This window comes from Bombina bombina, chromosome 1 (assembly GCF_027579735.1).
Source record: "Bombina bombina isolate aBomBom1 chromosome 1, aBomBom1.pri, whole genome shotgun sequence".
In the NCBI taxonomy this organism is placed as follows: Eukaryota; Metazoa; Chordata; class Amphibia; order Anura; family Bombinatoridae; genus Bombina; species Bombina bombina.
This window is the reverse complement of record NC_069499.1, coordinates 376,339,694-376,358,602: the sequence shown is the minus strand read 5'-3', so window position 1 is coordinate 376,358,602 and position 18,909 is coordinate 376,339,694. Positions and strand designations below refer to the sequence as shown.

The 18,909-nt window shown below is 33.8% G+C and overlaps 1 protein-coding gene across 1 annotated transcript in view; it reads left to right on the top strand.

Annotated features, from left to right (window-relative positions):
- Window positions 1-18,909, top strand: part of LRP1B (LDL receptor related protein 1B) — a 2,715,774-nt gene that overhangs the window by 1,891,129 nt on the left and 805,736 nt on the right. Inside the window, exons 35-36 of the mRNA XM_053698264.1 lie at window positions 6,342-6,467; window positions 7,166-7,297. Of these exons, the coding sequence (XP_053554239.1) occupies window positions 6,342-6,467; window positions 7,166-7,297 (258 nt within the window). The remainder of the gene's footprint in view (window positions 1-6,341; window positions 6,468-7,165; window positions 7,298-18,909) is intronic.

The following is an 18,909-nucleotide window of genomic DNA, read 5'->3' as shown; positions in this document are numbered from 1 at the left end:
TGTTATATTTATTTTCTAGAAAATAAACAAGTGTATGGGAAATCTTTTATATTTACACTGTAATCTCCAAATACCTCATGATTCCATCAAGATTCAGTGATATCCTGGGTGCATAAAGATTTGCTTATTGTAAAGCTGTTTGCAAAAACAATTCAAAGTAAAGGCTTTATCATACTGTATATATATATATATATATATATATATATATATTTTAGCCGTTATTTATCATGGCCCTTGTATAGCTTTGCAGAATATGATAGTGCTTAATAAATAATATATTTTCATTTTATATATAAAACAATCGTATAAGCAAATAATAAATATATCCAGATCAAGGCTCTGGAGGACTGGTGAAGGCATTACATCAATTATAGGTGTAAAATTGAAAGACCATTTAATCTTCCCATGTTCTTCGCATAACATAATGTGTTCAATAGAATTTAGTACAATATATAGCTACACCTATATATATTATTATGTTTGTAACTATACTGTTTAGTTTATATTTGATGTGTTTTGTGTGACTTTATTGTTTTGTGAAACAGTTAACCAGAGCTCTGAGGGCGCAGAATTCATTCCAGCATAAATCAAAATTGCACTCACGCTCACTTTCAACCATTAATATGAGCACTAAACCCGACGAGCGCAAACAACCGCAATAAACCACTTTTCGCTCGCTTGTAACTGTTAGCGCGCCACTCGTAATCTGGCCCTGAATGCTTTTACATATTGCTGTGAGCATTAGTGATAAAATTCACATTTACATAAATTAAGAAGCTTTTATACAATTAACATGTTTTATTGCTAAAAGGTAAAATACTTTAAGCCTTCTTCATTCCTCTAGGTATTTTAACATATCAGTCTTGTAACTTCTACCAAATGTAAAATGAGGATTAATGACAAGTAGCTACTTATTCTTAGTAAAATAAGGGAAGATTTAAATATGGTGAAATTACTATCTTCACCTTAAAATTATATTGGCAAAATCATCAATACAAAAGACAATCCCATTAACCGTATCACTGCATATACCTTAAAAGCTCCATTAGTATGAAAAATGTGCAGTTTAGTAGTGTTTAAGGTGCTTACATTGCTACCTCTCTTGGATTCCTCAGTACAATTAACTACTTCATTTGTCATTTTGACAAAGATCACACGAGAATTGTGAGGTATCTCGTTAGTCAAGTAGGTCACAGCTATAGGTAGTATTTATATAGCGATTTATATGGACATCTGTGCTTACTGACAAATATCATGAAACCATGATAAAATCACATTAGGAAATGTCTTTCTTAATGAAGCACATACAATAAACATTTAAATAAGCACAACATCAAGATGCCTCAAACTAAAGAATAGAATCAGGAATTAAAAAAGAGCAGGGCATAAACCTAATCAAGTTCAAAGGATCAAGTGAATGTACAAGCACAATTTGTTCTGTCTCCTGGTGTTTCTGCCTTTTGAATTCAACTCCAAGCATACAAAAATAATAATCATGTTTGATTCCTCAGTCTTATCATTATTTCAAACATATAAATAACAGATTTCATTATTTAAGTAAAAACAAAATGCTAATGATGTTTTTAAAGTGTGTGCAGATTACGGTTGTTGCTAGATTCTTCTGGGTCAAAATAGAGATAGACAGATAGATAGAGATAGATAGATAGATAGATAACCATACCTAAAATGCATTTCTAATTATTTATTTTATTATATTACAATTTTAATCTTTAAGTTGTGAGAAATGACTTGGATGTGAGTTCTAAGCAAGATAACATAATGCAGCTATGCAAAGTATTATGTTAATTGGAACTCAGTATGCACCATCAATGCATGTTAAATCACACTTTAAACAACAGTGCTAACCATAGCAGACTTTTTACCTAAACAAAGTGCTATCATCTTACATCTAAAAAAAAAAATTAGAATATGAGATTGTACATTATTATCACTGAGAAATTTTGCACATGTCTCTTTTCTTGGGAATGAAGAAAGGAAATATTTAGAGTCGCCAGTTTTCTTTTTAATACAGTTATACAAACCAGTGATTTCTAATGATGTTAGCTCTGTCATCCCTATTAAAATGATAAGACAATCAAGGTATGGGATATGCAAGTGGCCATCTTTGGGTTAAATAGCTCACCGTAATTTTACAGTTAATAAGCCACAGTCTGTCATCCAATACACTGTTTTAAAAGCTATCATTCATTCAATCAATTCATCATTGTGTATATCCATCTCTAGAACCACAACATCTTAGCTATTAGGCAACAGAAACAATAGAAATGAATAGGGGTACAGACAGAAGTCTAGAATATCTATAAAAAGATTATCTCAGGGTAAACAACATTACAGTTACAACATGCGTTGTGATTGTGTTGAGCATAAGAGCTCCATCAAGGAGACCTTGTTGCACATCTTTATGTTTCAGCTTCTTCACAGACGCAGAGTTGCAGATGAAGAGCACTGGTTGTCCTTCTAAAAAATGTAGGCACATTTCTTGGGTCTTTCACACCAGGTATTAACTATAATCCTTCACTGACCAGGATAATTTGCAGAAGTTCAAGCTCAATTGGGAATCACTATTGATGTTGTAAATGTACAATAAGGTCAGCAAACCTCTGGATAACAGGCCATATCAGGCATATTCACTCTGCAACATGCGCTGCAGTATTTTGCTATTAAGTGGTTCCAGCCAATATCCAGTACACATCACTGTAATTTAAATGAGCCAGCAGATATGTTTGTGTCACCTTATGATAGTATTAAAGCACATTTTTGCTGCTTTTTTCTCTCAAAACACTGTTCTAAAAAACCATCACAAATGTTCCTGTTATACACCTTTCACTGACTCATATTTGCATTACAGTGATGTTTCTGCCAAATTTCAAGTCACCATAGGTTGTGTGTTCATGTTAAAGTTGACAGTCAATTACACAAGCTGTCAATAACCCAGAAATGACTGGCCTTCAAGGTAAATTTGACACAATAAGCATCAGTGGGAAGATATGCTTTGAGAGAAATTGTCATCTTCATAAATAGGGCCCATAATTTAAAGAAATTAACGGAATATAAAATTAACTGGTAAAATGTCATAAACTGATCATCTAATAACTGCAAAAAATTGCTAATTGCGTTTCTTAATATAATTTTTCAGCATGATTTCCTTGCTCTGAAATAAGAGGTATTTTACACACAGATTGAAAAATAAATTATGTTGCAAACAAATATATAAATAAAATGCATTATATAGTTGCAACTTTTGGCCAAGAGATGATAACTCCAAACACCCATCAAGACACTTCAAGTGCTTGGATATTAACTAGGGATGGGTGAATGTGTTTATATCTGAATTCGAATGTTAGAATGAATATTCTTAAAAATTCAATTTTCAAATGTTATTTACAGTTTTCGAATGTCACATTCGAATTTGAATGTCACATTCGAATTTGAATGTCACATTCAAATTCGAATGTTACATTTGAATATCACATTCAAATTTGAATATTACATTTATAAAACCCAATTGTAGACTAAAAACACTATTTCTAATGTCACATTCTAATCGAATATCACATTTGAATCAAATGTCACATTTAAAACACAGTATTAGATTAGAAATACTATTTCAAATTCGAATGTGACAATCGAATTCAAATGTAGCATTCAAATTTGAATATTACATTTATTAAACACAGTTGTAGACTAGAAATACTATTTCAAATTTGAATGTCACATTCGAATTCGCATATTACATTTCAAAATTGAATGAATACATAGCTAAACATTCTATTATTCGAACGAATACTTTTGAATTTTATTGAAAAATTCAAAAACAAAAATTCGAAAATAGAATGTTAGAATGTTATATAAACATTCGAAATTCGATTCAAATGAACAAATGTATCAAAATTCGTTTTAAATTTCAAATTTTTAGAAACATTCACCCATCCCTAATATTAACCTCACCCTTAAAAGCTTGCTTACTGCACATTTATAGGTGTCCTTGCTAAATATGCAAAACATGTAAAAATATGCAGAAAAACTGGGAATGGATTTCTCTCCCAGACTGGAATTGGTTTAAAAGGGTATTTTTTTTTTCTTTCATGAATCAGATGGAACATATAATTTTAAACAACTTTCTTCTATTATCTAATTTGCTTCATTTTCTTAGTATCCTTTGTTGAAAAGGGATTAGAAGTTTCCCTCGCCCTCTAGCCATTTACAAGTAGAAATTGAACTGTGGTGAGTAGTGAAAGATAGAGAGAAAATGTTAAATTAGCATATCTTTTCTATAGAAAATACTGCAGTATCAGTACAGGTGGCAGATTCTGCAGGCAAAATCAGCTATTTCAAATGGTTGTCACCTTTATCAAGCTAATGACCACCCATGGTTATTTGTCCAGGTAACTACACATACAAAATTAAAAAAGCATGTTTGACAACTAAACAGTTTTGTTTCAATTCCCACCTGCTTTAGATTTAAACAGCCCTGTTTTACACAACAGGTGAGGGAGATAAATACCGTCTATAAGCTGTGCAAAATGGACAGCAAAAGTATATATTTTTAATAATTGTATTAAAATGACTTAAATTAGTATAGTTTAAAATAGTGAATATTAAAAATTACACACAATAAGGTGTTTCACAATTTTTAAACATATACAAAGAGAGGTGTGGTGTGGGCTGGTGATGAGTGAGATCAGTAGCAGGTAACATTTTGGCCTGGCTAGTAGCTTAGGACTTGGAATTTTGAGCCCTGGAATATATCTTTGGCTTGCCAATGTGTTCAGCTAGCTCTCAGTAGTACATTTCTGCTCTTTAAATAAAGGATACCAAGGTAATAAAGCAAAATTGAAATAAGAAGTAAATTGAAAAGTTGTTTAAAATGATATGCTCTATCTGAATCATGAAAGAAAATATTTGGGTTTCATGTCTCTTTAAAGGGACAGTTCACCCAAAAACTTTCTCCCCTTTAAATTATTCCCAATTATCCTTTTTACCTGCTAGAGTGTATTAAATTGGTTGCAAGTGGCTCCTTTACTCCTATTTCAGCATTTGAAATAGCTGATTTAGCTTGTGGTTTCCCAACCTATACTGAAAGTTTTGATACTGGCGTATACGCTATTGACAAGCCTATGTAAACACAGCCAGCAGAAGAGATTACACCCTCAGTGGGGGCATGATAGTTAAGTAATAAAATGATAATTTTCCATTGTTCTCTCTATGTATTGAGCTTTGGTGTTCCAGACAAATATAAGATAAGAAAGCAAGTCTGTGTACATAAAAGTGATAACATAATGAGATCTGATATTACCTGAAGCTCAACCCATTGTAATAGGATGTGGTTTCAAAGCACAAAACCAGCTATTTCAGATACACAAATAAACCCGAAAATGCAATTTCTCAAATATTTTATACTCTGCAGTTGGTATAACAAGTCATTTAAAATACATTTATGGAAAAACAATTTTACAGTGTACTGTCCCTTTAAGGCTGACTTAAAGATCCCAGAGCTGGAGAAGCCTTGGTGAGGTAATAAATCCTTCTTGCATAACTATATTCTCTGCGTCATGTTCTTTCAATTTGACTCTGTTTTGTTTATGAATAAGCACCTGCTAGTTTTTTTTCAATGCTTGTTTATATTTGTAATCCCTCAAGTCTGATCTGGGAGACACTGCCTTTGTTAGTGGATGTGTATCCAGTTTATTCCTAAAGTGCTACATATGTTATGGGGATGTGCACCCAGTTTATTCTAAGAGAGCATTGCCCAGGACACTTTTCTATAAAAACACACACACATAAACACAGACATACACACATACACATACACACAAACACACACACATACACACACAAACACACACATAAACACACAAACACACATACACACACACACACACACAAACACACAAACACACACACATACACACACAAACACACACATAAACACACAAACACACATACACACACATACACACACATAAACACACATACACACACAAACACAAACATACACACACAAACACACAAACACACATACACATAAACACACACACACATAAACACACACACACATAAACACACATAAACACACATAAACATACACATACACACACATACTTACACACACACATACACACACATAAACACACACATGTTTAATGAAGAAAAGTTGTTATTTCAAGTTATATTCTTTTACCTGTTACTAAGCTTGCTTTTGTGATGTTATTATGGTCAATAATATGGTCAATAAATTGTACTTCTTTCATTAGCGAATATAATGTATTGCTGTTTCTAACTTCCAAGTTACTTGTGTGCCTTTTCCATCTACTATATAGGTACAAATCCATGCCAACTAAATAATGGTGGATGTTCACAGCTATGTTTACCAACATCAGAATCCACTAGGACATGTATGTGCACTGTTGGCTATAACCTAAGAAAAAACCGCATGTCCTGCCAAGGTATACAGCTTTATATGTAATATTCCGCATTAACAATTCTAATCTAATGTTTCCAAGCCAATTGTATATACTATGAAGAGGTTAGTAGATAAAATATATTGTATTAAATTTAGACATTGACAGTAAGATGATTAAAGTTGGCACATTTTATAAGTTCAAATCATCAGCTCGAAAACTTTTTTGAGGACTGGCAGTTCTAAAATGCTTCACATGCAAACTATTTTAAACTTGTTACAAGGAATTACAAAATTCTATAAAGTGTTTAATAATGTGAAGATTTGATGAATTGACAATATGCTACTTTAGCTTGCAGGTCTTATATCAGTATTTTCAATATAATAATTATATTTCTTGTAGGTGCTATACAATGTTTTGTCTCTATTTCCTATGCTCCTACTCTCTTTCCTGTATTATATTATGACTTTAATTCTGACTAATAAAATGCAGGAAATTATCAATAAAATTAAATACAGATACATATTTTTCCCAAACAGTTTGTGATTTGGTGTTGTTTTTGTTATATGTTGTAAAATATATTACCTGCTGCAAACAATGTGCTAGTTTGCAAAATACATGTTTTGAGTACTATTGCTGAAAAGTTTAACTAAACAGAAATAGTTTACTTTAAAAAAATATTATGTCAGATTATACACAGAGTCTACTCCATATCACTGACAAGCATTACTTACTTCTTAAAGGTATTGAATCATTTCTAATGTATTCCATTCAAGAGGGAGTCAGAGGAATTCCACTTGATCCAAATGATAAAATGGATGCACTGATGCCTATCTCTGGAACATCATTTGCAGTTGGGATAGATTTCCATGCAGGTAAGCTTATGATTTAAAATTTAAATACAATCCATATATATGTATGTATGTAAATATAAATAAATTATATATATATATATATATATATATATATATATAAACACACACATATATATAGTGTGTGTACATGCACTGTGTAATGCTTTAAAGTACAGAAATGTTAATAGTTAAATTTTTAGCAAATGCAAAGTGAGTGTACAGAAGAGAAATATACACCAAATCAATATTTGGTCTGACAACCCTTTGCGTTCAAAACAGCATATTTTTTTCTAGGGACACTTGCACACAATTTTTTTTTTTAAAGAACTAGGAAAGTAGGTTGTTCTAAACATCTTGGGGAGCTAACAGTTGTGTGAATTTAGGCAGCCTCAGTTGCTTCTCTTCATGTAATCCCAGACAGATTCAATTATGTTGACTCCTTGTTCTTCTTAAATTCTTAATGACTTTGGCTGTATGTTTGAGGTCATTGTTATGCTGCAGAAGAATTTGGGGCCAATCAGATGCCTCATTGATGGTGTTGCATGCCTGTACTTCTCAGCATTGAGGGGACCATTAATTCTAACCAAATTGAAAACTTAATTTGAAGAAATGCAAGGAACCTCCACCATGCTTCACTGATGCCTGCACAAATTCATTGTTATACTGCTCTTCAGCCCTTCGGTAAACAAACAGCCTTCTGCTACAGCCAAATATTTCATATTTTAACTCACTAGTCCAGAGCACCTGCAGCTATTTTTCTGCATTCCCAGTTCCTGTGGTTTTGTGTATAGTTTAGTCACTTGGCTTTGTTTCCACATTGGAGGTATGGCTTTCTGGCCGCAAGTCTTCCATGAAGACCACTTCTGACTAGACTTCTCCAGACAGTAGATGAGTTATTCTGGTTATGTTTTGGAGTTTTATCCTTGTCTTCAGACCACAAACATATAGTATCAGATTACCAGATGTTAATGACAAATGCAGTGAGCGCCTTCTGGTGAATAGACTTGTTTATCATTTTTGAAGTGCACAATATATATTTAAATAAAAAAAAACTTTTCTTTTGCATGAAGAACAAAGATAATTCAACTTTTTAATTTTTTCAAAACATAGTTTTGTAGTGTACCCCATCGAAACCTATGAGGCCAATCTATTCAACCTCCAGACATTTGTGTTCCAAAGGCTTTGGCTCGAGTGCTACCATTTTACCTTCAACTTGTAATATGAGAGAAAGAATAAGAGTACTATTGATTTAACTTAAGTGGTGTTAGCACTCATTATTGCTAATAGTTTTGAGCTCCACTTGTAATCTGTGCCACATGTATTGAAGTAAGTTTAACTCACATTGAACTTTATGCTTTTAGTAGCATGGTCCATTTATGCTTTTAGTAGCATGGTCCTAGTTTTTGGTAAAACCACCTAGATAGAACATTGCTACTTGTTGCTGTTATGATTAGTTCAGAGCCTTTTTTTACATGAATAATCTTTTTTTTTTCTTGAACCTTAACAAATATGTTTTAAAAAATATAAAATATTGCCAATGAAAGCACCTTTACATTTCAATCAGGTAAGTGGACATTTTTATTTATTTTTTATTTTTAATTCATGCAGAATTATTGTATGCTATACTTTTGCCTTTAATCTGTATTTGATATTTTTCAGAAGCACTCACAACAGGTTTCTGTAGAAAGCTTTTAGTAAATGATTTCATCTCTTTTTTGGAATCATTCCTAGAAGCTGGAGGTCTTATAACATTATGCAGATTTGTTAGCTTTTAATTGATATGTGCTGAGTCAAGAAATTGAACTCATTAACTGTATGAAAACTTTTGTAACTTTTCTGGGTAATGTTTTTTTTTTTTTTAAATAGCTGTGTTTTAGTTATTAATAGAACTGCTTTTTCTTTTTTTAAGAATTATTATTATTATTATTATTATTAATCAGTGTAGTTGTATTTAAAGTGTCACCTTACTGAATTTAAATAACAAAATATTTGTTTTGATTTTTATCTTTTAAAATTATTAAAGGGAGGATGAAATTAATTAATTAAAGTATGTAATGTTTGCATTACTGATCCTAGATAACTGTGTTTAACTCCCACAATGAGATTAATCACTAGAGATGTGCATTTATTTTTGGATGAATGCACATTTGTCATGAAAATTTGATTTTCATTTCATTTTAACAAAAAAAATCTGAATTAATGCACCAACAAAAAGAAAGAAATGAAAAAAAAAATACTACAAACAATTGTCAGTATTCATTCATTTAAATCTTTAAATTTGTTTTAACAAACACAAATGTAAATGTTTAATGAAAATGTAGCTTTAGTACAGCCAAGGAATATTCGGGGAAACAAATTTCATCCGAAATAATATTTTCTTCACTGCACGTGTCTATTAATCAGATAGGTAAAGTTGTGTTTAGGAACCACAATTATTGCAACTCTGTAGCAGAACATAGCTAGTGAGCCAATCAGGAATGCAGTCACGCTACCCATTGTTTCTCTTCTCTTACCCCTAGGGTTAATAGTTATTTGGGGCTCAATTTATCAAACCCTTCTCCCCCCTTTGCCTGCAGGTTCATTTGTGCTTGTGTCAACAGACCACTGCTTCCCTACCCTGTTCTCCATCTTTTAGGTGGAGAATTTTAATCTCCCTGGTCTTGTCTGAATGGGGGGAATTTACAGCTCCTGGCTGTGGTGGGGTTGCATGCGAGCACAGAGGAGCGCTTATGTGCAATGTTAAATTCGGGCAGCGGATTGCTGACCATCAGAGGCAAAGACAGGTGGACAGGGGCAAATAAGTACACCCCTGTCTACCATGGAATGATAAATGGGGACCTTAGTGGTAGTAATCCAACAATTTTGGGATGAGTATGTACTTTTAAATATATATATATATACGTATATATATATATATATATATATATATATATATATATATATATATATATATATATAATAGTCCAACGATAACCTGCACAGCAGAGCGCACAAATAATACTCTGTTCACAGTAGGTAAAAGGCTCTATGAGAGGGGAGGGCGGGATATTTGAATCCCTTAATCACAAGCTATGGCAGCTGTTGGTTCAGCGTGTTTGTTCCACACGCCAAAAGTGATCAAGTGCTACCTGAGCACGAAACATGTCTGTTCTATGTGCCTGCAACTCTAACCTGGATTACTATTTGTCCTTTTTGGACACTTTTTGCTTTTAAAATGTCCTAATAAACATATTTTTTTTATCTATCAACTTTGGGCTATGAAGCGCTTACTTTGGTTCTCTTTGTGGATACTATATATATATATCTATATATCTATATATCTATATATATATATATATATATATATATATATATTGCATTATGTATTACAACAACTCACACGTGTACACACACATGCAGACACACGAACAAAAGCAAACACACATACACTAGGGAATGGTTGTTAAAGATTGCAGGCACTGTTTAAAGGCTGTGTGTAATTAGAAAATAGTAAAAAATATATATATTTTATAAAATATATTTTATAGGAATCCCAGCATGCTTTGAAAAAAAATACTTCACAATAAAGCACAATAAACATTAGTTCCTGTACAAAATAAACAACAAATTATATGTAATGTAATGAAGTGAATGGTTTCCTTTGAATTTTTTTAACTCACTCACAGTGAAGTTTGTTTCTTCAGTAATGGTCTTATTTTTGGTTTAGACAGATAGATGATACATAGATTTACATATATAGGGCTCCATGTACAAAGCAGCGTAAGCTCATCAGAGTGTGTAATGATGCATACGGGCCAATTGATATTAGATGCTCTCAGAATAATCAAAGATACGTAACACAGACTAAACTAAATAACAGTAAATGTATCTGTTGGATAGAAAAAGAATGTACATTATTTTAATTTAGAAGATACAGTATGTTGTTAAAACCTTTTGTATGCTAAACTGAAATCATACACTCTGATGAATGCATTGAGTCAAGATCAAATATTTTAATGCATCTCATATGTTAATTCTTTTTTCCATTTGTCTGGTTGCCAAAGCAACCCCTTTTGCTTTCTGCTTAAAGATGATTCCAGTTGTGAACACAGCACATGTACCCACACAGACAGAGATATGTACGACAAATCATCAAAAATGCCTTAGCACTATAAAATGGATTTCCCTGGTTATTCTGGTATTAATCTAAAAGTTTCAGGCTAACTGACACTCTTTCTATGCCGATGTAAAAGGTACCATGCAGAGTGAATAATAGCTTTTTCAAGATTGCAAGAATGAATTATAACAACTTTTTATTAAGAGTAAAGCAACAAATGGATAGGTAAAGAATGATATGTTACAGTCTAATAGGTGTTTGGAAAGACCAGCATTCAACACCACTTACTTGCACTTATGGAAAAGTATAATTTGCTCTGCCACTTGGGTGCTTTTGAGAATGACATTGGCTATTTTTCTATATGGAGCATTTCAAGAAAGACATTTTGGTAATTTTCTATCTCTCTTTTTTTAAAAAAAATAGCTTGTGAAACAAGCAGAACATTTATGTTTGCACTTATGCTATTTTAGAATTCAATTTTCTGAACTGGGGAAGAATCCCCATCTCTTTGTAAATTGTAATTAGAACTATAAGGATAGATGCTTTGTAAATCACATCAATAATGTGATGAACAGCATTAGTACAAATTGAAAGGAAATTTATTTGTTTTAGGAACTCTTTAGGATGGCTGAGTATCATGGGAATTGTAGTCCCAAAACATGTGGGGGACAAGGTTGAGCACCCCTGGTCTAAGGCAAATGCGTTTGTTTTCACTTTGTACTTACACTGGCCTAGATTACGAGTAGAGCTCAATACTGCACTTTTCGAAAGTGAGATATTTGTGCTACAATCAATAATAAAAGCGCACATAAATATCCTGGAAGCATTGTGCTCACAAGAGGATGTTTCCATAGGCTCCAATGGGAGCCTCGTTCTCATCCCTTGAGACACGGCAAACCACCTAGCGCAGCAGGCAAATACAGTATATATATATATATATATATATATATATATATATATATATATATATGCAGTATGCATATACATATATATTTACAGTGATAACACAGTCCCCATTCACAGCAATGTAAAGGCACTTTCAGTGCCGTTTTTTTCAAACACCCCTCATCCCCTCACTTTAACCCCTTATAACTGCTTTGTGCAGTTTTTTTTATTTTAAAAAAAGCTCATCTTTATTTTTAATTATACAGAACTCTCTTCTTTATTTGAGGGGCAGTTGGGGCACATTTTTTCATTAACTATAGGTCTGACCTCTGGTTAATTGCGCTAAGTGCAAAGTGAAACCGCAAGCTCACAGGAGCATTAACCAGCCACTTGTAATGGCTAGTTATTTAATGTGTGTCTAAATTAGCAAATTTGACCCTTTATGGGCGCACGCTAAAATAGCACTCCACTAGTAATCTAGCCCACAGTGTTTATCATGTCATTGTATTTTAAATGTTAATATTTTCAATTTTATAGAGTCTAAGATATTTTTTCAAACACTAGTATAATCTAGTAGACATAGATTTAAAGGGAAACTAAAGACAAAGTTAAACTTTCATAATTTAGATAGAGCATACAGTTTTCAGAGACTTCAATTTACTTCTATTATCAAATTTTGCACATTCTTTTTATATGCACACATTTTTAGACATCAGGTCCTACTGAGCATGTGCACAAGTTCACAGGGTATAAGTATACTAGTCTGTGATTGGCTGATGGCTGTCACATGATACAGGGGCCGGGAAATGGTGAAAAATTAATTTGCCAGAAAGAAAAATCTACTGCTTCATAGTAAGTACTATTGTGTTGTCTTTTCATTAGGCACTTGTTAAATATGCAATTCTACTGTACTTAGTGGTCCTTTAAAGGGTCAATTTAGTAATAATATCAAATGTTATAATTGGTTAGAGCATGTAATTTGATCACTAGAATGGCTCTTAGAAAAGTAAGAAGCACAGTTTAAATACCCTTTTAATATTTGTGCATGTCTTAATCAAATCTAAAGGGTTGACATTATTTATCTATCTACCTATCTATCTACCTATTTATATATATGTTTATATATTTGTCTATCTGTTTATCTATCTATCATCTTTCTTCCTTTCTTTTTATCTTTATCTATATGGCCAATTATCTAAAGGTCTCTGGTCTGGTGAGATTATTTAAAGGGACATAATACTCATATGCTAAATCACTTGAAACTGATGCAGTATAACTGTTAAAAGCTGACAGGAAAATATCACCTGAGCATCTCTATGTAAAAAAGGAAGATATTTTACCTCACAATTTCCTCAGCTCAGCAGAGTAAGTTTTGTGTAAAAAGTTATACTCAGCTGCAGCCCAGCTGCAGGTAAAAAAAAATAAGAAGAAATGAACAGCAGCCTATCAGCATCAACAGTGCTGAGGTCATGAACTCTTTTACTGTGATCTCATAAATAGGGAAATGAGAGTGCATGTAAGCTCGCTCCTTCCGCTGTCCCGGGACAGACATACTATTTTGCTGCTTAGAAGTCCTTTACAATGGGATGTGGTTACTGAGAAACTTTTGAGGTAAAATATCTTTCTTTTTTTACATAGAGATGTTCAGGTGATATTATGGCCCTTTAAGAATGCTCGCCAGTCCTTCTATTTCTCTGATAGAATTATATAAAGCCCCTTTTTACCCTGAAAACAAGCTCTCTCACAAAAGAGCGTATACTGCATTTTCATTTGGGAAAGAGATACATACATTATAAAATTGCACACTTAAATTTGTCATATCAAAATCATACAAAATTAATAATTTAACCATTCACAAAAAAAAAAATTACAGGGGAAACAATTGCATTTTTAAGGTGCATCAAAATTTATACCAAAATTTTTCACCAAAAATTGTATTTGATCAAAAATGTAAAATTTGTATGTAAATTGTACAGGAATAAATCATATGAAATATGCACAGATTAATTTGTAATTAAATTACACTGATTAAGCAAAATCACTTAATTATGCCTATTAGTACAAAATACAAAGCATTATTGTTGTTGTTTTTGTAAAATGGGCTGAATATGGGCGTTCACTGTCTTTTCTCGCAAATGAAAAGGTGACGAGATTGTGACAAAATACTCAAAATACTTAATACCCTAATAGAAAAACATAGGCATGTGAAAATAGAAGCTATAGTAAGATGCAATATGCAGCGCAATGTAATTTATATTGGCTGCAGGATTTAATTTTTAATGTGTACATGCTCACTGCTAGCTTCACCCTACACAGCAAAGTTTCCCTTTACAGTGAGCTCCATTCATTTAAAAAAAAAACATCTCACCACTTGCAGGGATTGCCCCATTTTATCTTTTTTCTATCTATCTATATATCTATCTATCTATCTATCTATCTATCTATCTATCTATCTATTTATCTATACTCTATAAATCTCTATATCTATCTTTCTATATCTATCTATCTATCTATCTATCTATCTATCTATCTATCTATCTATCTATCTATCTATCTTTCTAGAGATATATAAGGTTAGTACGATTTGGATGACTATATTCTTGTGAAATTTCTGCACACACCACCTCCCATACTTCCAGAATGTTACTGGCCGAAATCAGGCAATGATGGCATTCTGCCTACATATTTATACAGGAAACATATTATGGGCTAGATTATAAATGGAGTACTAAATTTGTATTATTTAAAGTCGGCGGTTGTGGGGTGTTAGAAAAAAACTGTTGGGTAGATTACAAGTTTTGTCGGTAAAGCTGTGCAGTGCTAACGAGCAGTTTCTGCTCACCGCTCACCTACAGACAACGCTGGTATTACGGGTTTTTAAAAACCTGGTGTTAGCCACAGAAAAGTGAGCGGAGAGCAAAACTTAGCTCCACATCTCACTGTAATACCAGTGTTGCTTACGGTAGCGGTGAGCTAGCTAAACGTGCTCATGCACAATTTCCCCATAGGAATCAATGGGGGAGAGCCGGCTGAAAAAAAACTTAACACCTGCAAAAAAGCAGCGTTCAGCTCCTAAAGCAGCCCCATTGAATCCTATGGGGAAATAAGAATTATGTCTACACCTTACACCCTAACATGAACCCAGAGTGTAAACACCCCTAACCTTACACCCCCAATGAACCCAGAGTGTAAAGTACAATAGCCTCCCCACCATAAAAAACCACCACCCACACACCCAACCCTACTCTAAAACCCACCCAATCCCCCCTTAATAAAACCTAACACTAACCCCTTAAAGATCACCCTACCTTGAGAAGTCTTCACCCAACCGGGCCGAAGTCCTCAACAAAGTCAGGTGAAGTGGTCCTCCAGACGGGCAGAAGTCTTCATCCAAGCTAGGAAGAAGAGGTCCTCCAGACGGGCAGAAGTCTTCATCCAGACGGCATCTTCTATCTTCATCCATCCAGAGCGGAGCAGGTCCATCTTCAAGACATCTGACGCGGAGCATGCTCTTCATCCGGAGTCTTCTTACTAAATGACGGTACCTTTAAGTGATGTCATCCAAGATGGTGTCCCTTCAATTCCGATTGGCTGATAGAATTCTATCAGCCAATCAGAATTAAGGTAGAAAAAATCCAATTGGCTGATGCAATCAGCCAATAGGATTGAAGTTCAAAAAAGATTTTAATCTAATTTCTAAGATTGATTTCAAATGGGAAAACATAGGTAAAATTCCCAAAACAAGAAATGCTAGTGTTATTTTTTTTTAGAAATATGCCAAACCTAAAGGATATCTGGAGAATTAAATATCCAGATGCTGATGGATTCACTTGTGAATCTAAATATCATAAAACATTCTCTAAAATAGATGTCATTTTTTGCGAATTAAAAATGATTAGGCCAAGGCCTGGAGATAGATATTTTGCCCATTACAATTTTGGATCATTAGCCAAGCAGGTTAAGTTTACTGGTAAATAGTTGAACATATAATTGTTCTTCTTTCTTTTTTTCCTAAATATCTCTATTTTAATATCAAATTTAAGAATTGGCTGCAGCAAAAATGGAAGGAATATAAACCCTATAATACAAATTCAGTAGAAAATAGTGGATTTTTTTGGAACCTTCAAAGGCGGTATTATGAGGAGAGATTAAAGCATATTTATGTTAACTAAAGAAGAAAAATAGTGTCCACAACATTCAATTATCTAACCAATTATTTGTGAAAATAATCTACAATCAAAGAAGGAGAGGGAGGCTTTTCTACACCAAAAATCCACAATGGATTCTATAAAATCGAGTTCCAAACTATATAGATTTGAGGGTAAAAGAGGTAAATTATTGGCAAATAGGGTCAAAGAGGCAAGGGTTTCTATTATAGAAGCTATTCAGACAAGAGAGGCAAGAATTACTTAAAGTCCTGGGGGTCTAATTAACAAGGGCCACATATTCCCTGTTCCACTTGATTCCGTGTGAGCCTTCAGGCTCGCCGGAAACAGGAGTTAAGAAGCAGCGGTCTTAAGACCGCTGCTCCTAAACTCATACACCGCCTCTGAGGTGGCTCATAGCAATCCGCCCGATCATACATGTGTGTCGATTGGCTGCAAATCTGCAGGGGGCGGTATTGCACCCGCTGTTTACAAGAACTGCTGGTGCAATGATAAATGCAGACAGTGTATGCTGTCGGCATTTATCGATGTGCGGCGGACATGGTTCGCTATAGCGGATCATGTCTGCCCCCACATATATAAATAGACCCCCGATATTAAGGCAGCATTTACTAATTTAAAAGAAATCTTCCCAGTGCGGCTCTAGGCGAGTGGCTTATGGGGAGGGAATCACAATATGATTAGTGGATCGTATCAGTATGAGCATCAAACAAACCCTTGTATGTAGTATGAGCTGGAATATACAAACATATATCAGGGATTCTTAATGAGTATAGTCATTCACACAACAAGGTTTGTAGTATGGCACTAGCCATTAATGTCATAACCTGATGGGAGCGCAACTTATCAATAACTCCCAAGACTTAGAGCTGGAAACCTGCTTACCCGTGCCTGTTCGCCAGATCTCGGTCCCCTTGTTTGTAGCTTGTTCCTCTGTGTCTTTCAGCTGGAGAGTCACTCCAGAGCGATCGAGTTGCTATTGCTCTACGCTACTTGCTCTTCAACTTCCGGTTTGTGACGCAATGAGCCTTTTAATCCAATTGGATTCCCTCTACGTCTCCATAGCCCCAAAGCACTGTTGAGATCGCCAATGTGCCAAAATTTAAACCCAGTAAGTTATCCAACGATTCAAGCATACAAAAAGACTGGGTGAGTCTTGAGGCACAGTTTTGAAAGCAAACTTCAAGCTTTATTTGAAATCATTAAAACAGACTTAGTCTTAAAACAAAAAACGAGTGCATAAGAACAATTGCTGGGTTGTGTTGCACGTTTCGGATTAGTGAAGCCTTACTCATAGACACATTGGAGCACACTGACACAGGGCTTTAAATAACCCTATGTCAGGCGCAACATATGCTCCCAGCTGTAAGCAATTAAGATATTTTGAACAAATTAGTTAATTTTGACATAGACAATGCAGAATGTTTAACAGCAGACTACCGTAAAATATCAGGTGACAAGTTATACAAGGGAAAAGTAATGTGAACATTTGCAAATGCACAACAATGGTCAGAGGATAAATATGAGTTGCAAATGACTACAATACTATTTAACATTATGCCCTAAGAACATCAATCAGTTGTAATGCCTGATCTATTCAAATAAAATTTTGCACTTGTAATGCATTTTAAGAAATTTAAAGAGAATCTTAGGCATATTAATGAACATAATAAATGTTTACCTTTCAAACCATTTAAGGCAAAATCACCTTAACAAATGACGGTGACCAACTTGTTGAAACTTGACTATATTCATTATTCAAACAGATGCCCTACATATTAGTAAACACGATCAGTTTGAGATTTCCATGCAAACCATTTTAATAAAGTAATCCTATCATATATTCATAACCAGCTCACATTAACTTTACTTAATACGTAACAATGTGAAAACGCCCCACATATTTTCTTGGAGCAGTAGCTCCTACATCGACTATTGAGAAGTGAAAAAAGGACTATTTTAAGCCTATTATAGATTGAAATTAATATATTTCTCAATGGTAACGCTAGATTTGAGATAACTAATCTATATGGCAAACTGCCTTAGTATACAATCATTACTGGTGTTTATGAATTTATTGAATGATTAAAGCTTAATAAAGCCTAAATTAAATAGAGTATGTTTGGATTGAGCAAATGAAAATCTCTTAGTTTATAGGGGCCAGTCATCACCGGTATTCACAAATTTGTTAAGGCTTGGTAGAGCCTATAGTGAAAACAATGAGTGTGTATGGAATGAGAGATAAAAACAACTTCTGTGAAAGATTGAGTTACATGAATCTAGTATTACAGGGCACAATCTCATCATGTTTTAAACTCAGGTTTGAAAATCACTTCATTTACGTTGCCAGAAATTAATAATATCCCCCTCAATGCTAAAACCCTCTGGTCTCCGTGTCTTAAGTAAGAATATCCAATAGGCTTCTTGGTATAGGAGCCTGTTGTTAATATCCCCCCCTCTTTCAGGGGCTTTGACCTGTTCAATAA